Genomic DNA, 25,964 nt, shown 5'->3' with positions numbered 1-25,964 from the left:
ACATTTAGGCCAAATTTTGATTTGTATAGAGCTTTCAATGGTATATCTACACCAGTTTATTATTTAGACAAAGGCACAATTTACAACTATTAATAAAGTTAGCATTATTTTTGTTTCCAGTCAGTGAAACTCAATCATTTGAAATTGTAGATCAAGCAAGTTCCTATGTCCTAAACATTTTAGATTTTACACTACAGGGTGGTACTTTACCACCCTATAGTGTAAAACCTAAGACGATCAGGAGATTTGTTCAAAGGAACTTGTTTGCTTGATTTCTTTTAAGCCTCCTAAAAAATTTAGAAAACTTAGGGAAATAGATCGTATTCCTACCAATGATGCGAATCTCATTGGACTGTCGAGTCATACGAATCCTTGAAAAACTTTTTGTATGCGTATAAATTCATATGGCACCGAACAGTCCTAATTCAACGGAATACGCTTAGGTTGTATTGGCAATCGCAATTTATTCGTATGTATCGTATTCGTACTATTGGCATCATGTTATATAAATACATTTATACAATACGATGTGACTGCGTATTGTATATAATACCTACGATTTAATTTTAGTACGAATAATACGTTTCTTTTGCTACGAATCACTAAGTTAGTGTGCTTCGTATGTTTGGAATATTAATAAAGATTCGAATCGCCCAACTCTAAGGATATATGTTTTAGGTTAAGTTATCTGCCTGTCAATTATTTGACAGCATAATGACGTACCATTGACATAACAATTTTCATTAGGAGCAAACGTCAGAGGGGCGTCTATCGCTGTCATTCTTCCACACACGACCTTGTACATTCGCCTTCTCTTTTTAACCAGCATCATGTCGCAATCCTTCGAAATCTACTCGCCTGCTCATAGCGCCATTTTACTGAGGAATGAAACGACAAGTTGACAATTCGTTAACCTCTCGTGGGGTATTTTGCCATAAAAAATAAATAATATCATTTATTACTGGCGTTGCATATAAATATTGAACGTTTTCTTATGATGTGCACTTTCAGGTGGCAAAGTTTTAATAATATTGACGTTATAATTTGAACCGTAAGTAAGAAAACAGTTAGGCCCTATTTGGGGACCACAATTATCACATAAAAACCTTTATAGGTTCTTGGGGCGATTTTATTGCATGCTTTGTTAAGGTTGCTGAATACTTTATGTAACTAATAAACCTTTATCACGCATTACTTTTTATTTTAGGACCCTAAAGTGGTTAACCAGGGATGGAACATGGCTTAGAAGGCCCCTTACACAATACACCTGTATCAGAGTGTTTAAGAAATGGGTTGAGCCCCATTATGGCAAATTTTCCCGATTCGGCTGCGGCAGAGGGTAACGAAAGCCAAACTGCTTTGAATGTTGTTAGTGAAAATGCCCTGGAGTATAATGGAAGCCAGTTTGAAGACTCTCTCAGTTCAGAGAGTGATGCTTTAGTTATTGATGAAAAAATACCGAAGAAGAGGAGGGTAAACCGGAAATACAGTAAAAAAAGCCCTTCTAAGAAAGATTGTTTTGCCTCGATTAATAATGAAGAAAACAACTTAGTGTCAGACACATGTGAGGAGACAAAAGACAACTTATCAAACCACTGTGAAACAGTGAGGCCCAGTGAAGTTCCTTATTTAAACATTTTATCGAATGAAAATACACAAACCAGTGATAATTTTAGTGCGGTTAGTGATAGTGTAGACCAGAAAGCCAGTGAAACAGAGACATCAACAGACCCTTTTAGGTTGGTTAATAATTCAGAGATTATAGAGCATAGTAATCCTTATTTCCATGAATCCCTTTTTGAGCTTTCGCAATTACACCACTTAAGTAATGAAAATTTAGTTAGTGAGAACATTAATGTTGAGCCTGTAGTGAATGTGAACAAGCCTGCAAAACCAAAGGGTCAATTAAAGGAGTATGCACAATATTTAGGCCTACAGCCAGCAGTTCAGTTCAAATGCCCAAAATGTGGGAAATCGGGTTTTGAATCTTTAACGAGTTTGCAAGAGCATATCGTGTTGTGCAGTGCCTCTCACCAAGAGGAAAAAGTCCTAAGTGCAGAGAATGTGTCAGGGTTTAAAATTACAAGAAAGGTATTCCTGTGCTCAACATGTGGGACATATTATGAAAACTGGAATTTATACTTACATATGTTGGAACACCATAAGAGGTACATATGTTTGTATTGCTTAGGAATGTTTTCAGCATTAGAGGACTTATGCCAGCATATACAGTCCAGGCATAATGTTGAACCAGGAGTAAAAGAATCTTTGGATGATTTTTATAACACTTATAATGACCCTTGCTACATAGTATGTTGTGAGTGCAACAAGCAATTTCAGGAGGGAGATGATTTTATTCATCATCAATGCCTACCATCAAAAGTATCAAATAAACCCAAATCTCGAGTAATAAAACAAGTTATAGCACCAGAAAATCACATTACAGGTGATTATTGTGAATTAAGCCAAGCAGAAGAGGCTCAAAATGCCCCAGAGAACAACATGCAGCTAGATAAAGACCCTTCAAATGAGTCCATAGACAATAAAAAGTCAAAAGAGCTAATACCCGTAACTAACAATGAAGGTATGGAGTCAAAAGTTGATGAAGAAAACTTAAAAAGTGACAGTGACATTAGTGATATTGACGAGGAAAAAAACCAAATAAAAGAGGAAGACAATAAATCTGAAATTGATATTGATGATGCTGTAAGTCAAGAAGCAGGTGAGGGAGCTGACTCAGAGAGAGACTCACCAGATTCAGCTAAACATTCACCCAGTCAGGAAAATACTATGGATGGGATTGATGATGAACATTCAGATGAGCAAGAAGATCTATCTGAAAAGCCAGAGGAACTTGAAACTAGAAAAGTGCCAAAATTGTCCTTGAAATTGCCAAAACCCAGTTTGTACAACGAAGATGAAGGAGAAGATAGTAATGCTAGTAATGAGGAGCTTGAGGAGGAGGGCAAAACCACCCTGGAAATAAATTATATTGAAAGTGAGAATGACGAAGAGGAAGTGAAACAAGAACCAACCGATGATTTAGTAGAAGTCGCAGTAGGCAATTCCACTTCAAAGTACCCTGTAGCAGGTGCGGAGGTCTCAATAATTGAAATAGAATTGGATCAACCCCTGGATAAAATTGACATAAGTGTTTTATTGCAAAAGTGCTTATCATCAACAGCTCCCACATGCATCTACTGCAACCATTCAAGAAAAATTGCTGTAAATGGAAAGCAACTTGCACTACATGCCATTGCCGAGCATAGGTTTTCAGCAATCAACAAAAGTATAACAGAAGAAGAACTAACCCCAACAAGTTTCAACATGAGAATTGAAGAGTGCCTACCACAACTCGAGGACACCTACTTCAACTTGGAATCAGGTGCTTCAGGGGAAGCGGTGACATTTTCCCATCTTTTTGAGTGTTTCCAATGCCACTACAGCACTACAGTGCATAAGGAGCTCTATTTGCATAACAGAAAATTCCACTCAAAGAATCTGCTCCTGTGTATTATGTGTAAAACTATATTCTACAGTTACAGTGAGCTGATATGCCACCTGTGTCCGGGCTTATATGTTTTAGGATATGACACACAGTTTAGATGCTGCATGTGTGTTAGTGATCATTTGCCATCTTCGTTTAGGCTGATGGTGCATTTGAGGAAAAGGCATAATGTTTGTGATGTTTGCTTGGAAATGTGCCATGGCCAGTATAAACTCTCAAACCATGTGTGGAAGCATAAGTTGCATCATTTTTGTTATAGGTGTGGAATTGCATACAGGTAAGAATATCTGGAGGATTTTTTAAGATTTCAATATTTTTACCAAAAATTTTGGGTTCTCAAAGGTGTATTCTATTATTTGAAGTATATTTATGGTATTTTTCGGTGTTTGACCTTCGAAGATGTAATTTCCTTGAAGGGAAGAAACCACTTAAAATGTTTGTTGTTTAGAAAATGCTGGTAAATGGCTTTGGAAAATAAAATTTGTATTTTTTTCTCAAAGGGGTACTATTTTATTGTACAAATTTTAGTCTGTAGTTCTATAAAAGGAAAAAAGGAAATATTTCTGGTAAAATCAATAATTGTTGGAAATCTTTAAAAAAAAAATTTATTTTTTATTCAAAGTGTATTTTATTATCTAAATATCTAAATCTTAGCCTGCAGTCACATGAAAATTCTTACAGTAATAGACAAAATATAATTTTTATTGCCTAGATTAAATAATGCCTAGAGTAAAAAAAAATTAATCTATTAGTTAACAGTGAATATCTCGGGTTGTTTTGGTCAAAATTTTACAATTATTGATGTTTAGGATTCTTAAGACTTAGAGGCTCTTTTAGTCTTTCTTTTAGAATAAGCTTTTAAGTAAGAAAGTACTTTTACTTAAAAATACTGGAATTCTGAGTACAGATATGGTTGAAAGTAACAAAATAATTTATTTCCTATCCATTGGAAGTACTTTAATGGTATTTTGGTATGGTCAGATATAATTCACTCAAAGATATACTGTTGACTCCTACTACCATAAATCAATTAGATCATTAAGCCCCTTTGTGCAAGGTCCAAAGTTTTTAAGATGTAATAAAGGGAAGAGAATCAGCTTAAAAGTGATTCTAAATGAAACATACTAATTAAATAAAGAATAATATTTTATTAGAAAAGGTTAATTACACAAAAACACACAAATTTATATATTGTTATTTTAATAATTTTACTTATTTTCTTCTCCAAGGTCAAACACAACTAGTGAAACAAGAGACTTAAATAATATTTATTTATAAAAGTACATAAGGGTAAATAAAATTATTAATAAAATAGGAGCATAATATAGAATACAAAATACAAGTATTTCTTATAAATTGAAATACTGTTTAATAACTTATTCTACCTTACCCTAAATTCTGTTTCACTCTCTCTATCGTTGTTTAAACTTATTATTAAAGGCTGAATATTGGTATTTACAGATGCATACGAATTTTCTACCTTTAAAGCATGTTGTATAGAGTTTTATGGAAACTCAGGTATAAATATATATATTTTTTTTGCCATTATTTGTAAATACTTAATATTTTGCAATGCAGGTAAATATTAAATTTCCAATCTGCCTCTGACCACAAATATTATAATTTTTGGTATTTTTATAACTCAAGAGTTAATTAAGGTTTTATTGCAGTCAAAGGATCAGTGGCGTGAATTATACCATTAAACTACTTCTCAACCTTATATCTGTTTAAATACCATTGTCTACAAAAAAAAAACCAACTTTTCTTTTAGAAATAAACCTGATATTACAAGGCATCTTTTCTGGAAGCATGGTACTGAAAGTGTACTATGCAAAAAATGCCTACAAAAGAAATGGCCTCATGTATACCATTTTTGTGTACCTCCCCCGAATTTTACCTGTGAAGAATGTAACTTGATGTTCACCAGAGCAGTTTCACTAAAAGTACATAAAAGGATCCATACAGGAGAGAAGAAACATCCATGCACATGGGAAGACTGTACAGAGCTATTTATATCGAAAAAACTAATGCTTAAACATTTAAAAAGTCATACAGAACCTCCGGAGGAAGTTGTTCCTGAACCAGTTAAGGAAGAACCAGAGATAAAAGAAGAAGAACAAGATGAAGGACTTGACGTGAAGAAAGAGAATGTAGAAGTAGGTTAAAAAGGTTGTTGGTCCCAGAATGTTTTTGATATTTTTATTATAGGTTGATACAGAAGAGCCACCAAAGCCAGTTAAGCCAAAGGTAGATGTCTATGATCTTCCAGAACTAAACTTATCAGAAAGTGAATCTAGTGATTCAGAATCTGAACCGGACAAGCCCAAAATGGAGGAAGGCTCTAATACCCTGGACTCTATAAATACAGTGGAAGATAATTTAGAATTAAGTGACATACCGGGGCAAGGTACATTCAATTAAATATTTGATATATTCTTATGTACATATTAATGTATTTTTTAGGTCCAATATTGCTTCTTCCTAACAATCCATTAACCAACCATCTGCAAATGCTAAATGAAGAAATTACTAGCAATAATGAGACTTTGCCTGATATTTCTGAGCAGTCTACTGAAACATCCACAGATACCACCACAATGCAAGAGATTTGGGATAACTTTAAAACCTATCAGGCGAACAAGGAAAAGATGGATAATATCCTCATTGGAGATGTAAGTAGGATTTAAGAAAATAAATCTTCCTATTTTTGTAAATAATTTTAATATCTTTAGGATTGTAACTGCTAAAGAAGTTTTTCAGTGGTTTTCATTAATGAATGAAGGAATATATATAATACTAATTCTAACATTAATTACATTTGTCTTAATTATAATTAATTTAACACTACACCTAGATATAAATATCTGTATATGCAGTTATAATCATTATATAGACTTAAACATTCTAAAACAAGTAACCAACCTAACTAAAATCTAAAAAGTAAAATAAATAAAATCTAAATAAAAAAAGTAAATGTTTGAATGAGGAACAAATTTAAATTTTCAAATATAAAATGTAAACGTTGTTGCTTAACAATATTTTTTGCCTGTGTTTGTTCCTAATATTAACGGGCAGCAAGTTGTTGAACTTAGGGGCTAGGTAATTAAGGAAATCTTAAATTCATATTAGAATTAAAGAGTGATTAACTGTTACAGCAGAGGATGGTTTGGCACAAATAAATAGGCACACGGAATAAGTGTACAGAATTCTAACATTTGGAACATCTTCAGAATACAAGAGAGATGTGAAATGCCTTTTGTTCTTCTTAAAGATTACTTCTAAATCTATAAAACACTTCAAAAACCGAATATTTTCAGATTAAGAAATTAAATATGAAAAAAATTGTAAAATTAATAGACTGTCCCAAGTAGAAAACAGGAATAATTCCCCTTAATTTCCCACCGATTTTCATGAAAGTTGGATTTGTGGACAGGGTTTTTCTGCCAGTCTTTCGGTTGCAAAATGTGGTCCATTCAAAGACGTGAGTGAGAAGGCGATAAAGTTTGTTTTAGTTATATTTAAAGTTAGTTTGAATGATTGTAACCAACATTAAATCTTTGTGATTCCGTCCTTGGCAAAAGCTTTAGCATCATGCCACGAAGATCCCCTCAACAGAATAACCGTATCATGGGCATGCGATATAATAATCGCGTTTTTATATTTTTAGTTCAGTTACGGAATACGAGTACCTAACAAGTATCTAAACTTTAACAGGATCACTTTGAGTTTTATCAATCTTGACCATTTGTATCCTGTCACTGAAGTAACTAGAAAACACTTTTAAGGCGATCCTACGTACCCCATTATATTTCTAGTATTTTCTTAATTTAATATTTATTCAAATAGTGATCTCTGGCTATTATTAGCGTTAATGGGATTCGGTTTTCGCGACAGTATACTAGTTTTTCCTGTAACTATCGTGAAACCGTATCTTGTTAACGTTAAAAATAACGGAGATGCCCTGCAGAAGAACCCAAAATGGGACACCCTGTATTACTGTAGTTTATTTTTGAGTCAAAAATTTAAAAATAGAATATTAGGAACTTAAAATATTCAGAAGTGTTGAGTGAGGCACCGTATCGAACGCCTTGGCACGGTCTAGGAAAACTGCTAAACAGTTGGTTCCAGTATCCAGACAATTTGTTACTTTTTTTGTAAATTCTAGAATTGCATCGGTTGTGCTCAACCCCCTCTGAAAACCAAATGGGTTACCTGATAGAATGTTATATACATTTAAAAAAATCTGGTTTTTAAGCATTTTTTTGAGAAATTATTGATAACGCTTATGCGGCGGTAATAATTCATATATTTGCTTTTTCTTTAGGTTGATTTAAAGGTTGATAAACCTTATGTGCCTGATATTCCAATACCAGAAGTGGAAGAAGGCATTTCAGCAGAATTGGCACTGAGAGACCATGACTATTGCGTTCCGGAAAAACCGGATGCTATAGTGGAAGTAAAGGTGTTATATTCATTTCAAAAAGTGAATTAAAAACTCATTTTAACCGTTTTCCTCTTAGCCCTCCCTGGAATCAACAGAAAGCATGGACCACGACTACTGTTCATTCACTGAAACGGACAAAAAGACCACTACAGATTTAGAAACCCCAGCAACAGCTCCTGCAACAGAAACCGCCCTACAACCAACCGAACCACCACAACCCTCTCCAAGAAAACGAAACAGCTCGACAAGTTCGACGAGTAGCGGAAGCGATTCGAGCTGTTCCTGCGGTTCGAACTGTTCCTGTTCCGATAGCAGTAGCGGTAGCTCGAGTTCGACCTCGGACAGTTCGAACTCCGACAGTTCCACGGAGGACGGTAGAAAGAGACAGCTACAGCGACGTCTCAAGAGAAAGGAGAGGAGCAAGGCGGCGAAAAAGGAGGCTCTCGTCGCGGAGCAAGCGACGAGGGAACAACAAGCGAACGCGGAAGCGGAACCGGAAGCGAAACCGGTGAAAACGGAAGCGCAAGCGGTACAGCCGATTCCCGCGCACGATATGCCCATTAGGGAATCGGATTTGGAGACTACGGAGAGCGAGACGGACGAGGAATTTTATGACAGGTGAATGATTAGTAATTTTTTTTTAGTCAAATAGTTTTGTTGTGTCATTACAATGTCGTTTATGCTCGTCAGAAGAAAAAAAATTAAAAATAATAAAGCTTAAAGATAAAAATGTTCATTAGTTTACATTACAGAAAATACACACTAAAACTTATGCCAAAAAAGATGTTAAAAAGCTAAAATAGGTATATATTGTAATACACTTTAAAATAATAGTGGTATTGGGGTGCCAGGACAGAAACAAGGTTAAAACTGAAAATTTAGGAATTCGTCTAGACTATAGAATGGATTTTTTCTCAAGAAATATTTTCTGTGGAATTTGAACATCTTTAATGGTTTTTTCTTTCACAGGATGATGTAGATTATTAAATACCTTAACACCCCTATAATATGATGGCAGATCTTTGACAATATTCTCCGCAATGCCTGTAAAGTATTAAATTGTTAAGGACTTATAGTACACTCAACTCTTTAGACTCATTTTTACATTTGATGCTTATAATATTCCAATATTGATTTTGTGAGGTTTTCTAATTGCCTGGTCATTTGAAACTATTTGCTTCCATCATACTGCATTCTGTATTGATTTTTGAAGTTTTTATAATATTGCCAATCACTTGGCCTATTATAACTCTTGCTGCTTTTTTTTTGTTACAGCATCAACAGCCAAATAGACATTTACAAACACCGAAATTACCTATAACTAATAAATGCAAAATAATCAGAAGCACTAAGTAAACAATACAAAATGCTACATAGCTCTTAGAAAATTATCTAAATACCTACTAACACAGGAACTAACGTTATAAACTATTTAAATCCTGCATCTGAGAAGCATACAACCTAACATTTATATTTCTAGTAAAACTTTCTCAGCTTATCATATCTACAGTATCGGACAAAAATAGAGCGACGATACAGTTTTTTTCTTTTATTAAAAAAGCAAAAACGCAAGAAGAACTAAAACTCAATAAAACAAATACACTCATTAATAAACATATATTAATTATTACATAACATACCAAAATTCTTCTGTATAAAGATCATAAAAAGAAAAGTTAAATATTTCTATACGACAAAAATTAAGCGACGCTTACAACAAAAATAAAAGAAAACATTGTCAGATTGCGCCCTTAATATTTAGTCCACAAGCCTTTATTTGCGATTACCTGGCGGCACCTTTGAGGCATGGAAGAAATTACATTATCAATTATATCTTGATCAATATTTTTCCATATATTTTTGATTTCTTCAAAAATGTAATCTTTGTTTTTATAGGTTTTACTTCTAAGTTGCCTATCCACAATTTCCCACAGGTTTTCGATCGGGTTAAGATCGGGCGATTGGGCTGGCCATTTAAGAATAGCTATTTTATTTTCATTAAACCATTCTTTTATACATTTTGCTGTATGTTTTGGATCATTGTCGTGTTGGAAAACAAAACGTAGTGGCATATTCCATTCCGCATAAGGTAGCATGACATTTTCAAGGATATATTTATACTTAAACCTATCCATAATGCCCTCAATTTGGTAAATTGGTCCCATTTCATAGCCAGATAAACAACCCCACACTAACACGTTGCCACCTCCATGTTTTACAAATTAAACTTTGATCCATCACTAAAAAGTACTTTTTTCCATTGCTCTGGTGTCCAGTGAGCATGTTGTTCTGCAAACAGAAGGCGTGCCTTAATATTCTTCTTACTAAGAAGCGGTTTTTTGGCATGTTTGCATGCTTTTAAGCCTGCTTCAACTAGTCTGCGCTGTATCGTTCGAGAGCTAACATTAAAGCCCCCAGCTTCAGCCAGAGTTTGCTTTGCTGACAGAAAAGGATTTGCCTGGGAGATCCTTTTAATTTTTCTATCCACTTTCTTTGAAGTTTTTCTCGGTCTACCCGTCTGTTTTCGGTTAACTACTTTTCCTCTAATTCGATAGTTCTGAATGGTCCTCGACACAACAGATTTTGAAACCCTTAGTTCTTGTTTTATTACGTATTGTGGTGTTCCCATCTTATACGATGCAATAATTCTTTCTTTAAGATCAATAGAAAAACTTTTACCACGAGGCATTTTTAAACAAAATATAGATTTGATACCGACCAAAACCGATGTTTATCTACTAATGGTATGAACAATATCGGTCAAGTCACTTTATTTTTGTCCATGATTTTTTAGGAATATTATAGCGTCGCTTAATTTTTATCCGATACTGTATGTCCATGTCACTAGCATGAATATTAAAAGAAATGCACATTTTATATATGGGTGAGCCAGTAAAAATATTTGTCCTTGGAAAATCTAAATTGAAAGTCTTTCTTTGTCTAGTGTTCCCAGCATTGACAAAGAATGGAAGCATTGAAAGTATTTCTGGAGAGTTAATTTTATTTGTTAAGATTTTATACATATACACAAGGCAACTTTTTTGGGTGTCTATTTTTCAGGGAGAGCCTACTAAATTCCTGCAATACCAATAAATATGGTTATAGCCCTGACTTGGATAATATCCATACTTTTTTTTGAAAAACATGTATTTCAGAAATTTACGTTGTACACGTTCTATAGTTTTAGTCCACACCTCATATTGTGGTGACCATATATTGAGGTTGATAGTAATCATTTAATTAAGGGCAGGATGGATACACCACCCTCAGCTTTTAATTTGAAATAAGTTAAATTATTTTAGTTTAAAAAAAATGCAAGGACTCACAAGGTAAATGCTGCTCTTGTTTGATTTCATGGCAATACTCCTTTCTGAGCCCGTTTTAACTCCATCGCAAAGGAAATGTATTTATTAGTGGATTTTCGAGCTTTTTGATGGTAGTTTCCTAATTTGTAATGTTTCTTAAATATGAATCTCTGAACACTGTCGACCTGATGATTGTCGTATACAGTGCATTTTTTTTATCTCGGGTCATATGGTTTTACGTGTAATATTTTCAACCCCATGTCAGAACCTGTTCTATTTAATCGATAGGATTGAAACTTGGAACAAGTTAAGTTTACAGACTTTAAAAAATCCCATTATTTTGCAAAAAAAGTTGCGAGAAACCTATTTAAAATACGTTTTTCTGATGAAAAAGTTTTCTTTTTCTGCACCTCGTAACCTTCATTACCTTTACACTTCAAAGCAGGTAGACAAATATCTGACAGTGACACAAAATAATTTCCTCAAAATCTCAAAAATATATTTTCAAAAATCAACAGTAAACAAATAAAACCTTTTAAATAAATTGTTCAAAGTGACCTCCAAATTGAGCCAAACAAAAGCCCAGACAGTTGTAGAAATGTCTTTTAACATTTAGGAGCTGCCGGGGAGTAATGGTACGCGAAGCTTCGATAATTCTATTACGAAGTTCTTCGATATTGTTGGGTCTGCCTCTAACGATATCAAACACTTTCGATGATAGGTAGCCCCAATAAAAGTTATCTAAAGGCAAAAGATCGGGGATTCGCGCCGGCCATTTAGTGGCATTCAAAAACTCGGTAACAGTCGCTGCACTATGAGCGGGGGCTCCATCATGTTGAAAAATTATCCTGCCATTTTGAACAGCGTTTCCTAATGCGGGAATGACCTGCACCTGAAGTAATTCTAAATATTTTGCAGTATTCAGGGCTACCCTCTATAAAAAATGGTCCAATTATTCGATCTCCAAGAATTCCTGCCCACACGTTAAGTTTCTGTCTTGTTTGGGTATGCGTTTCCTGGATGACGTGAGGATTTTCTCGCGCCCATATTCGAGTATTTTGTTTGCTGACTGTACCATTTGTACAGAAAGTACTTTCGTCTGAAAATAGTATTTTGTTTGTAATTGTGGGGTCGTTGTTAATTCGTTCCATCCACTGTTCACAAAACTGCATTCTAAGAAAATAATCATTAGGCAAGAGTTCTTGAACATTTCTAACTTTAAAAGATTTGTATTTTTCTTTTCTGATCTGAGTAGTTTGTTTGATTTGGGCATTGTTCTCCGTTCAGAACAGTTTTGTTTTTGTTTTTATGACTTTAAAATTATGAAAACAATTCATTTTCAAGGGGATCGATGGATAGACTTGCTGGTAGATTGGCTTTGGCATAATTAGCTTAGTCTGATTTATTAGCTTATTAGCTTTTATTAGGGGGTCAGAAAACACTTCCTATCATAGGGTAACTAAAAGAGTTTCGGTCATCCTCCACTAAATTTATTAGAAAAACCATCTATCCTACATGTTTCGGACATATAAGATGTCCATCATCAGGGATCTATAAAGAACCGAGGAAACTTATAAGCTAAAGGTTAAAAGTGTTGAAATAAAAAGGTATTAAAAATAACTTACATACAATGAGGGTTTTCATCACAACACATAAAAAGCCACAGTGCTGGCAAGGTCAAAGGTTAAAATTACTAACAATAAATAAAAAGGGCATCTACAATAATGATAAAAAGGCTTAATAAACAATTGGACGTTGAAGACAAAAAAACTTACATTAAGAACCATGAGAAAGTGACTTCCTATCATATTAAATAAAACACACTACTTGTATTCAGCGTATAATAAATTGAAAATTGCTGCCTAGCGCTTTCATCATCAGGGCTTAAGATATTGTTAAAGCAACGGACACTATTCAAAAAAGCATTATACCACATATTTGCCTATGGTTTCTTAGGTACTAAAGCAATTTTCAATTTATTATACGCTGAATACAAGTAGTGTGTTTTATTTATTAAGCCAACACAGAATACAACTGATACACTCACCATCTTATTATATTGATGGGGAACAGTTGAAATATGTAACCAAACCTAGAAGTTTAAAAGGTCTACCTTTCAATGGACATCTGAAAAATTGCAGTTCATCATCATCATCATCATCAAAAATGCTTGGCTTTGTTCTCATGCATTGTAAACATTTTTCATTGGATATCATAAGTGATGGGTATTGCTTGCTGGTTCCTTCTAAGCTGGCATATGCTTTCATAGTTTGGTCACGATATCAGGCTGTACAGAACTTGTCAGTGAAAAGAGTTCAGCATAAATTTTTGAGTTTGAGTTTGTTTATTGCTGATTATAATTATGGATTAATTGAGAATAGTTTGAATCTGGTTACTTTGGAGCATAGACGGAATATGTCGGGTGTGATGTTTGTAGATAAGCTAATTAATCATTACATAGATTGTAGCAATTTGTTGAAGTGTATTTACCAACTAGGATTAGAACAGGTGCTTTTCAATCTATTCGTATGTCTGTTGACCGTATGGTAGAAATAGTTGCCACATTGAAGTGTTTTGCCAATTCTGTTATTTAGTTTTATTATTTGAGCCTTTTACATTTATATTTTGGTTTATATAATAATAATAAACGACTTTTATTTGCAAAAATTCATTACATAATATTTGTATTATAATATGTTTCTTGACCTATCAGTTGGCGAAGTCTAGCCTAGGGCTATTCAAACTCAACCCTCTAACAGATTTCATTAAATGCTAAATAACACACATCTGCCAAATAATTATGCACTTGAAACGCACTTTAAATAATGTAGTCTTAACTTATAGTTAACAGTAATTAAAGAAAAAAAATGTACAAAAAAGGAAATATAAAGGAACCTGAAAATTTTTCTGTAATACACCCAACAAAAAATAAATAAATAAACAATAACTTCAAAAAGAAATAGTCACTTTACTGAGAAAATTTCACGCTGCGGGCAACAGGCGACAGACTAGCGGTGGGTCAAATTATAGTCCTGTACTTGCTTACTCATTATTATAGACTTTAACACAGATTTAATTTTTTTTGTTGTAAATACTTTCGTATAATCGGGAAAAGAATTATAAAGATGAACAGAGGTATACAAAGAACTTTTTTGAAAAAGTGATGTTTTATGTTTAGGAATCACGAACTTTGTTTTATTTCTAGTATTTTTAGAGTGTACACTGTCATTGGTCTTGATTTTTTCTATGAAGCACGTTGAAATATATTTGCGTTTATTTATAAGTTCATGAAAAAAAATTCCAAGATATCCTTCCAAGATAGCCTTCAATTTGTCATATTTAACCATTTAGTTTCATTAATTTTATAAGATATGCTATCATATTTTCCAATATTAAATATTAAACGGCAACACATATTTTGGATTTATTGTATTCGAAACTTGTCTGAGGCACGGGCCATAAACGATATCTGCATAATTAAAGTGAGACAAAACAAGGGTTTCACATAGCTTTCTTTTTAATTCGACGCTTAAAATTTGACGACTATTATATCATTCTTTTAATTAAATATATGCTTTTTGAATAAGGTTTTTAAGATGGCTTTCAACATTTAATTCAGTTTCTGTTACTACCCCTAAATTACGTGCTTCTTCGCAGAATTCAAGCTTTTCACCATTTATTTATATATTACTAACAACTGAAAATATATTTTTTCTTTTTTTTCGGCCAAAAAACATAAGCTTAGACTTTGACGAATTAAGTTTTAAAGAGTGTTTCTGTGAAATGTTTGTTATTATTTGAAGATCCCTGTTTATGTTTTCTACTGTTGGGTTATGATTTTTAATATTAAAATGACAATAAAGCTGAGTGTCGTCAGCGAACGCTTGAACTTTACAACACTGAGGAGATCTTAAGACGTCAGCAGTGTAAATGATAAATAAAAGTGAACCCAATATTGACCCCAGTGACACTCCTCTGAATACTCTTCACCCACTTTAACTCGCTGTGTTCTGTTTGAAATGTATGCTATTATAAGATCCAGAGCGTCAGCACTGAATCCATAATATTTTAGCTTGGCGATTAGAAGTTCGTGATTAATCGTATCAAAGGCCTTTGAGTAGTGCAAAAGTATTAGAACGCTCTCTAAACCTTCTTATGTATATATCTTATGTATTTATGCAATTTGATTTGATTTTGTTATATTATGAAGGATTATTATTTTTGGATTACTATTTTTGGATAACTTTAAATTAGCTGCAGTTATTAGATTGTTAAATTATGAAATGGGCTATCTCGTTATTAATAAATAAATAAATTTAAGAATTTCCTTATAACTCGACAATAGAAGATAAATTATTTTGCTTCTTTTATTTTTAATTTTATACAATATAATATTATATGGTATGTATTTAATGTATACTACCTTTAGTTTGCAGACTAAAGTCTGGGCGACAGGTTCTTAGCAAAATAAAAAACTGTGCCTAGATCTTCATTTGTAAATTGAATCTCATATACCATGCAAACATAGTTTGCTATGATCATTTAAAATTTAAACTCCTATAAAAAAATCCTAATTTGACTCGATGATATGTATTCCATTACTCAGGAACGTACTAACTGACCACTTAATGGAACTTTATTTACTTATTAGGAACATACATTTACCGAAAAATAAGAAAATTCCATTCATAATTTAAATTAAACAAAATCAAGCCAACATTGTCTGGAAGTAGTTATGAGATACAATTTCAATAAAAAAAAAAGTAGCAGGTAAATTTAATGCGTTACTATTTTAGAGAACCCCTTAAATTCGCCAAAAAAATCCTCGAAGAAAAACGCGCACAATTGATAGCAGACGTAGGCTCGAATGTGGTACCAAACGGTTCCTTCATTGAAAGTACCAGTAGACCACCAACACCACCGGCTGGTACCATACAAGAGGAAGAAAGTAAGCAAAAATGGCCCTACTTTGAAGTTGTCTATAAAGTTGTCGTTTACAGCTCATCCGAAACGTAAAAAGAAAACAAAAAAGCGAAAAAAGCGCAAGAGCGAACGGAAAGCGGCTGCAACGGAACGCACGTACACGTCGAAACTGATCATCGATCCAGTGGAAACGGTGGTGCCGCCTCCACCGCCCTCCGTCCCTTATTACCAACAGTTTCATCAGACTATTCAGGCGCAAAGTCCGCCGGTGGTGCCGCCTATTACTTTGTCTTTAGGTCGAAATTCCCCCGCTGGAACGCCACATACGCCGCCCATTGTAAAGGTGAGCCGGAATTCCAAATCCAATCTGTAGTTTCACTAATATTTGAGATTTTTCGAAGGAGCCTTCCTCATTGGCTAGTCAAGATGGCCATCTATCGGATACGTCGGGCAACGTGAGGGCGTCAAAGAGGAGAAGAGTGCCGAACAAGTTTTACGGATATTCCAGCGACGAAGAGGACAGACCGCAAAGTTTAAAGAGGACTAAAGTTGAAATTAATAGGGTAAGAGAGGGATTTTTTTTAGTGAGGCGTAATTCGATAAAACAAAATCTTTATTAGACAATACCTGCTCCATCTTCGCCGATGTTGGTGCCGCCAATTACTATTAAGACTGTCCAGCCTCCGTTGGTAACCCCGCCAAAACCGCAGCTCGTCGAACCGATCACTTTGAAGTTGCCAAAGTCTTATAGCCAATCGAATGAGTACAGTAGGAGTCATAAAAAGGTGAGAGAACATGTTGGTTTATTTAATTACGCATTTTATGAGACTATTAGGAAAAATCTAATACAATTTAGGAAGCTCACATTATAGAAAAAAATATGGTTTGTCTCTGCGCTTTTAATGCAGTTGATTTTATTTTCGTGTCATTTCGCCGACGATTATGTTATTCAATAATTTTGCAAGAGTAACTTTTTTTTTCAAATTAAATGGAGAATCTAACAGTTGACTTCTTATAAAAAACTATTTTATCACCTCGCAGATTTGAGACAAAAAAGGACCAAGTCGCTCCGTATGTTAAGCCACTGGCAATTTTTTTAAAAATTGACAATTCACTACAATAATCTGCATGCGAAATTTAATTAAAATTGTACTGGTATTTTAAAAGTTATGATAAATAAAAAATAATTATTCTTAACTTTAACACCCTGGATCTTTGTTATTAAACATTTCTGAGAAATATTTTTGTGTGTTAATGAGACAGAAGGTATAGGAATATACAGTTTATTATTTATTTTCTTTTTATTTTACTCATCTACCATAGATTGGACATGTTACCTATCTATAGACAATATTACCAAACTTAAGAAGTTTCTACGAATACCACTGTTAATCAGTAAGAAAAAGCTGTAAGAAATATTTCAGTTCAATATTTCTGTTCAATATTTTATTAGATCTATTTTATATTAAAAAAAAAAAAAGATAACACCTAGTATTCATTCTACAAAAAGATTAAATTCAATATTACCTATCTTAAAAGAAAAGATTGAAATATTTAGTAATATATTTTAGTGACCTTGGAGCTTTAACGTCTTCAAAAACATATTATTTATTGTGCTGAGATGATATTTATATTCACTAGTCGATTTATTTCCCACACAGTAAACTTACACGGTAAGTTTACACGGCGAGTACCAATTTAGTCTTCCGACTAAATACTGTGTTAATTTTATTAAATCCTTAGGCTTTTACTCCAACAAAGTCAAGACTATTATTTTAATCTCTTGTTTGGCCCTAGATATCAGCTTTAACTTGTCTAGTCCTTGAATAATGTCCATATACATTATACTTATATGTTTTCCCCGAATTTAGCCTACCCTGTTTGGCATTGACTAAATTCCTTTATTAAATTTTAGTACGCGGTTTTTTACAAGGAAAAATACAAGGTATATCTTCTAATTCTAAACAGTTAGCAAACTTTTCTGAAATTGCAAAAAAATTCAAAGCAAACTTCAGAAGAATACTTAACGTAGTCAAGCTTAACCACTGAAGGAGTTTATAATTTACTTTTTAATTCATATGAATTGCAGAATAATATAAATCAACTTATGCACTATTACTATTTTGTGGTTCAATGTGTGGCTACTTTGAACATTTTTACCAACATAAGGGCATTTTTCGCTATTTCAGAAAAGTTTACCCCACTGTATTATCCATACAAGCAGATTAATAATGAAAAATATAAATCTGTATATTCTCAAGCGAAACCTATATTTTAAAATTAAAGCAAATTTAGGAATGGACTAAAGAAATTACGTTTTACGCGTACGTATTTAAAAGTTGTATTTACGTACCTTTAAAAGCCTACAAGCTATTATTAACATTTTTGAAATGTAACACACCTTCACAACAGTAGGTATTTGTTTTCAAATTTTCCAGTCGCATTATATTCATTAAATATTTAAACACCCTTTATCTTGTATATCGAAATCGCAAGCAAAAAAAGAAAATTCAAAATAATTACACAATAATTAAATGTGACCAATTTTACAGCACCAAACAAATCACATAAAACTTTTTTCGTTCTATGCTCTGTACCGTAGTATAGTATATAGTGAGAAATAAGCGCATTTCTCAACTACATATTATACTGCAGTGCAGAGCCGCCGAGTTCTATGGTGCTCTGTGCTGTAGTATAGTATGTAAATATGCGGAACATAGGAAATCCCATGTAAATTTTAAGGGGGTCAATACGAGCTGTATTAGCAGAACCAGGAAAATGCGTGTCTTTCGCCTTTATTGCTGTTTCAAACGGATTGTTTCTTAAAAAGCCAACTAACTCTCTATCTTGAATGTTGTTTGAAATTTTTGGTCGACCAGAATTTGGATTTCTTACAATAGCTCCATATTCTGCAATTTTTGCCTTAGCTAAGGAAACGGTATTTTTACCATGCCCAATTCTTCTGCGATTCTTCTTATAGAAACTCCATCCATCAGACGAGTGTATAATATCGCTTTTTGTTGAGGAGATAATGCAGGCATTTTGAAAGAACGATTTTGTTGACGCGGCTGTCACAAAATTAAATTAACTTTGACAACATCAAAATATATTATTCTAATAGACCAAGAGATTTAGGAGATTTTGCTGTCCCAGTTTTTTTTCGGCACGATAGTACATTTACCCTCAACAATGAACTAAATGTTCAGAATTGCCGGTATTGCCGATCCAAGTAAATAAACATCGCTTTGTTCATATCATTGGACCCTTTTTTATGGACTATAACCTAACAGCTGAAACCTATTTGGACTTACTTCAAAATCAAATTTCACCCGCCTTGGAAGAAGTTGTTCAAGAAGATCAAATGATCTGGTACCCAATGGATGGTTGAAAATGCTTTTAACGGCAATATTATTGGTCCACATTGTTTAGCTGTTAATGGGAGGTTGTTTAAACATTTGATTAATTGATGTTTTTATGTAATTATCTATTATTTTTAAAACAGTTATTGTATTTTATTTTATTTTTCCACACTTAGTAAAATATTAAGAGTTCTGTTCTCTCTTTTTTCGATCTTCTGAGTTAAACATTTACAATTATTTATTGCAATATCTTTGGACTCGAATTTACTAACAATAGGTTTAATGGTTGAAATGGACCATATAGACTTGATGGGAAATTAAATTGAAAATATTTCAGATACTGCTATTGGTTTAATTAAATTTAAAGTATGATAAAATAATTTTTTTAATAATCGATAATAGTAATTGTTATTGGTTTAACTTCATAGTTATATTAAATAAAAGTTTAGATAAAAAAGTAGTGTTAACGTGTCTTACTTTGAATGTATCGTTGTGAGATTAGAAAGCCTTATAACAAATTGTTTGCTGGTGGCTGGTGTCTGGTTTTACCTGAACCGAAAATTTGGTAATTTTGCAATTACATTTAATTGAATAATTCAAAATTCGCTTATTAAAATTTTTCGAAACTTTGCACGAGGGTTTGCCAAATTGGTCTCTTCAAAAAGTTATCTTACAATTTTTCTGTAAAATGTACAGGGAAGCCAATAATTGACCCCCTTAAAATTTACATGGGATTTCCTATGTTCCGCTCGGCGACTCACCACCCGGTATAATAAAAAAACGAAGGTTCCAAATCGGATCCTTTTGAATACTGTGTTTATTCGCAAGAAGAAGAGACTATGACTGTTTATTAAATATTTATTACAGACCCCGACAGTTCCGCCCCTACGAATATCCGCACCCAGGGCCTCTCTACCGCCGCCGCCACCGCCTCCAAAAGACGACAGCGCCACAGAATCAAACGACTCGGACTTGGACGAATCGCCCGTACTACGGCAACCGGCTCCATCTGTTGCCGACGTACCGAAAGCCACACAACCCCAATTGTATTGTTATTGTCGATGTCCGTACGATGAGGTTTCCGAAATGATCGGGTATGTTTCTATACATTCTGTTTTTTTTTTTTTGCTCTATTCGACATTATGTTTTTCTAGATGTGATTCAAACGATTGTGAAATCGAGTGGTTTCACTTCGAATGTGTCGGTATTATGGTACCACCGAAGGGTCAATGGTTCTGTCCCGACTGCCGGAAGAAGAAACAGCAGCGCCTGTATACTTAAATTGAGTTTTTCTCTTTTTTTTTTTTAAGTGGAAATGAAGAGTTTATGCTACTAGGAGATTGTTTAGGGCTCGAGATTAAATAAAGTGAGAACAAGGCGTCGTATTGTGAAAATTTTAGGAAGTGGAATTGGTAAAAGAAACATAATTTGGCAAGTTTTATGATAGCAAACGGAGAAATAGAATGTGCAGGTAAGGAAGATTAAAAACAGGTTTCTTGGATTTGCAATTTTCCTTTTTAAATCAAAATGACAACGTATCGACGCGGTTTAGCGTCAAAGTATGAACGACTGCGAAATAACAGGATCTTTATTTATAAGATAATAATTTTATGATCCGCGGGAATTCTTTCGGGTTACTATTATTCACTGTGAAATATGAACTGTGGAGTTTAGAAAAATTCTTGGAATTATTTTTATTTAACTGATAGCAACAGTAATGGGAAAACTTAAGCATAAACTCCTTACATGCTCTTAAAACCGTAATAATTAATAATAATCATGTGGTAAATATTACGCCATTCAAATTATTCATATAATTAATTAGTATTAGTATATTATACATTATGCCTTTAAAATCTAGATTTATCAATTTGAATTTAATATTTTAGTGTTAATAGTATTGTATTAAAAATATATATATATAAAACAATAGCCAGGAAACTATTAAACAAAATTGCATCAACCTTTTCCAATTAACCGCCTTGGAATCCTGATGAAATTTTGGTGTCAAATTTTAAAGAAAATTTGCAGAAAAAACGTTCCAACTCAAACTGCTCTAAGTGCCCTAATATTTAACGTAGAATGACGCTTTTACTCTCAAATTGATTCTCAGGAATTCCTCTTAATAATCAAAAAAATTGAAATCTATGAAATCTATAAAAATATTTTAAGTGCATCCTAAGTTAAGACCAAAAATGTCTGTTAAAAAATCAAAATCTTGATCTTGCATATGCGTTTCAAATATCTCAAACTTCGTGGGTGTTGGACCTTGTCTGACAAAATTGCCTCTAACTAAGAAAGTTTTTGAGGGACAAAAAACGTTCGTATATGCAATGATTCGGTAAGAAATGCCCCTTTTTTACTGAAGCCCCCTTAAAAATATTCTAATTATTCAATATCAATAGACTATTAATAAAACGGCAATTTTCAATTGGATTAAGATCCAGAGACTGAGGCGGCCACTTGAAAAACTTATTATTGTTTTCACTAAGCCACTGTCTCATAATTTTTCCCGTATATTTAGAGTCGTTGTTATAATGTTATATCCTCCTGAGACCCCCGGCCAGCTGACTTTTAATAAACAAGGATAAACATAATAGTTTATATACTTGGGATACACTTACTATAAAAATACGTGTTTTTTTTTTTAAAGTCAACCATTTCTTATTTTTTTGATGTCCACTTAAATGGACGTTGGGTCATAAAGAACCAAAAAAAAAAATGCATAATTATTTATTATGTGTTTTAACAAAAATAATATTTCTTAAACTACCAAAATTTTCGATGTAATGTTATTGCCCAGTCAAAATTTGTGGCTAAAAGTTTATCCACAACGCTGATCTTAAAATCTAAAAATTGTTGAATTTGCCTGGCAGAATCACCTACTTTTTTCCTATCAGTTCTGTAGAGGATCCAGGCATTTGCAAGAGCTAAATCTATGAAATGTAATATTACTTTTACAGTCCACTTTTTAGTTCTAGTATTGATGCGATAGTAACTAGTCATTCGATCCATCAAATCAATACCACCCATACAATCATTGTATGATTTAACAATGTTTGGTCTAGAAATATCTAGGTATTTAGCCTCCTTTTTCGACCAACGTTTACATACATTTATTGGATCTTTTTCCATTTTAGGCGATGCTAAAATTATTGGTTTTTGATCATACCATTGAACCAAATTAATCTTTGAATCATCCCTTACTGATTGTTCACTAAAACCTCGTTCGAATTTTTTAATTTCTTTTTCTGCTGTTAGATGAGCTGAAGAAGGAATTCTAGACTTCATAATAGTACCCGTACCATAAAAGTTTTTATCAAGTAAACTCTCCAACAACGATATTGTTGTAAAATAGCGATCCATGAAGATGTAAGAGCCACTTTTAAGGCTTTGGGATAATCGCATCACTGCTGAAGCTTCAACACCCAATTTTTTTGAATTTTCATCCAAAAAAGTTTGTTTACCTTGATAGATTTCAAAGTCAAGCACAAGTCCTTCTGGTGTAGCACATACAAAATTTTTTAGTCCTTCTGGATTGGGTTTGCCTCTTACGAATTGTTTTAGACCACAGGTGCCAGTAAATGGTATCATTTGTTCATCCACTGCAACATTTTCTTGCCTCTCTAGTTTTAAACATCCTTGTCTGACTCTCTCGGTAATTGGTCTTACTTTCCATAACCTGCCCTTTTGTTTATCATTAGCTGATACATCATTGTCAATGACTACTTTTAAGTGACTTCTTATCGAAAAAAATCTATCCCGCGTCAACTGCTTCGCAATTGAATCAACTCTAGTTGTTTTGGCCCAAAACATCTTCACCCTAGGATATTTTAAACAAGACATTAAAACCGATATTCCAATAAATTTTTTTACTTCATCGGTCGATAAATTCATAATTTTATCATTTTCTAAAAAAAAAATTATATTTGTGCAATCACGCATTGTCTCAAATAATTTATCGTCAATAAATACTGACACATAATCCATAATGTTCCAATCTGCTTTGAAAGTGACTTTCTTCAAAACCGTCTTTGACTACTTCTACTCCCTTGAAACTGCAATAGAAAAAAAATTAGGAAAAGATAAATTTTACTACCTAAAAAAATACCTGTCAGATTTTCTCCAAGTCATTCTTTTAGCTTTTGCTGACATTTTTTCCTTTAAAATGCTAAGTGAAATATCAAATTCTGGGTCTGAGTCACCATCATAATCATCTGCATTTATTATCCCATCTTCATCGTCATCTGAGTCTCCTTCACACTCAGAATCATCAGCATTCAATAATTGAAGTAGCCTATCGTCATCTTTACCGGGTCGCAAATAAGTATCATTTCCATGTCATAAATTTAAAATGTTTCTTAAAATTATTTATTTGGCTAGTTTGAAGTTAACAATTTAAAGCAAGTCCTAGTGTCCACTTTAATGGATTGAGGTTAAATGTAAAATTAGGGGACGAATTCCCGACGATCATTTAAATGGACATGGCCGTTTTTTTCCATTTATTTAAATAAATTTCCACTAAAGACTTAAAATATTAATCGAATTATAAACAAAAATCATTTAGAAAAAGATTATACTAGTTTTTACAAAAAAATATTTAGAAAAAATAGAAAAATTAAGTGAAAAACTTACCGTCAATTGTTGCACGTCCGAACGCCGACATTTTAACAGCTGACTAGCGCTATGTTGGCCAGCTGATTGCACTTTTTACGTTTAGATGGCGCGATGGGTTATAGTCGAAGTAGAAATGCGTAGATGCACTGGTAAATTAGAGTTTTTTTCGGAATTACTACGTAATATTGGAATGTCCACCTAGATGGACGCAAGTTCTCAGGAGGATATTGGGACATTTATTTCAATGGCATAACATGTAACATTATCAGTGTATCTCAATTGAACTCGCCTCAACTTGTGAGGGTTTAATATCGCAAAAAGTAATTAATCCCTATTTTGGGTTGAGTCTGGTTTCTCTGTTTCGATCAGCTCTTTTTAGAGTTATTATATTAGTATGAATTCTAACTTGTTTTCTGACACAAAATTGTCTTGCTATGCCAATTGAAAAAAATTAATTTTACAAGGCATTTTTAAATAAAGAGAAGAAATGCTAATTTACACACTCTCAGTAATTTTATTATGTTAGCCTCGATGATGAACGAAATCCGCGTCGAAACCTTGTCATTTTTTATATTAAGAGAACTGTTTTTAATATTCCCCATCAGCTTTGTCTTGCCCAAGTTTTGTGACCTTTTGCACCTTCTAAAATTGAAGAATTATGCCCCAAAAGTTGTTTGTGAATTTAATTTACAATTTCAAAGACAGTTTAATTACAATCTAATATTAGTGCACGATATAATTCTTTTGAAAACCCAAAAAAGTGACATTATTTATTGTTTATGTTGGATTACGTTATTAATTGGTCGACCCGATTTTTTATATTTGAATTTCGTTTTAATTTGTATTTATAATGTAAATAAATTAAGACGTGCTGTACAGTGTATCTATATTATATGGTGTCATGTGTATAATTTAAAGTTGAAATGCTTATATTGTGGACTTAAGTTATGTTTATTGTTTTAAAAATTTTGTTTTGTACATACATAGCTATTTTTGAATCTGTCCTTTTTTCGGGCTTGTTATAAGGACGTTCTAAAACATTTTAAAGGGTTTTCTGTACGAGTTATTATGTAGACCATTTAGTGATTATGCATTGTATATTTCTTATGCAGAAATCTGCCAAAATGTTGTAAAAATGTATATAAATTAAAAATATTATTGTGATTTTAGTCTTTTATTTCTGTAAGATCATATATAACGTCACAAAAATTAAAGTGAGATATTATTAAGACAGAAAGAAAGAAAATATGCTATATTGCGTAAGAATAATCTTGTGTACAAGCATCCTACAAGCTAAAAAAAAAACAAAAATACAGTTTCAAAAATTGACAAAACAATGAACAAAATTAAACGAAAAGTAGACAAAACTTTTTGAACATACTTGAATTAAAGATAACTAAATAAAACAATCAATTACTAAATAAAGGTAAACTAGAGAAGAAAAAAGGAAAAAAAAACTTTCCAACATGTCCAATGTTAAAACCTATCATTAAAAAAGTCATCCAGGTTATAATATGCCTTAGCCAATAAAAGCGTTTTTAATTCTCTTTTAAATTTCTTAACATCCGATATATGTCTAACACATAGAGGAACATGATTGTAAATTTTTTTACTTATGTAAATTAATGAGTTTTTGGTAAGGGAAGACGTAGGAATAGGTAAGGGAAAATCATTTACGACGAGTCAAATGGCCAGTGTCAGAGGGTAGTTTGGGAATTTTGTGAATAAGAGAAGCTGTTTCTAAGATAAAGAGTGAAAAAAGAGATAGGATTTTTTCAGAAATGAAGAGGGGTTTGCAAGAATCTCTT

General features: G+C 33.0%; 1 protein-coding gene across 2 annotated transcripts; it reads left to right on the top strand.

Annotated features, from left to right (window-relative positions):
- Positions 1 to 864: 864 nt before the first annotated feature.
- Positions 865 to 25,320, top strand: LOC126742082 (uncharacterized). Of its 2 annotated transcripts, none has more exons than XM_050448617.1 (13): positions 865 to 1,051; positions 1,208 to 3,785; positions 5,280 to 5,664; positions 5,717 to 5,915; positions 5,972 to 6,180; positions 7,833 to 7,970; positions 8,029 to 8,570; positions 16,054 to 16,205; positions 16,258 to 16,523; positions 16,582 to 16,743; positions 16,801 to 16,965; positions 20,407 to 20,633; positions 20,694 to 25,320. In XM_050448617.1, exons 2-13 carry the CDS (start codon positions 1,231 to 1,233, stop codon positions 20,818 to 20,820), a joined length of 5,127 nt encoding a protein of 1,708 aa, XP_050304574.1. In that variant the 5' UTR covers positions 865 to 1,051; positions 1,208 to 1,230; the 3' UTR covers positions 20,821 to 25,320. The 2 variants fall into 2 exon arrangements, with proteins under 2 accessions (XP_050304574.1, XP_050304575.1); XM_050448618.1 differs by having other exon boundaries at positions 865 to 1,149.
- The last annotated feature ends 644 nt before the right edge of the window (positions 25,321 to 25,964 follow it).

The sequence above is a fragment of the Anthonomus grandis genome, chromosome 11 (genome assembly GCF_022605725.1).
Source record: "Anthonomus grandis grandis chromosome 11, icAntGran1.3, whole genome shotgun sequence".
NCBI classification, from domain to species: Eukaryota; Metazoa; Arthropoda; class Insecta; order Coleoptera; family Curculionidae; genus Anthonomus; species Anthonomus grandis.
Note: the sequence above shows the minus strand (reverse complement) of the source record. Positions and strands in the feature narration are given on the sequence as shown.

Bases quoted from the DNA above. Each gene is read 5' to 3' on its own strand.
- LOC126742082 (XM_050448617.1), top strand. From the start codon at position 1,231: ATGGAACATGGCTTAGAAGGCCCCTTACACAATACACCTGTATCAGAG. The intron at 5,665-5,716 runs GTAGGTTAAAAA...TTTTTATTATAG, and splicing joins TGAAGAAAGAGAATGTAGAA to GTTGATACAGAAGAGCCACC. The intron at 6,181-7,832 runs GTAAGTAGGATT...CTTTTTCTTTAG, and splicing joins ATAATATCCTCATTGGAGAT to GTTGATTTAAAGGTTGATAA.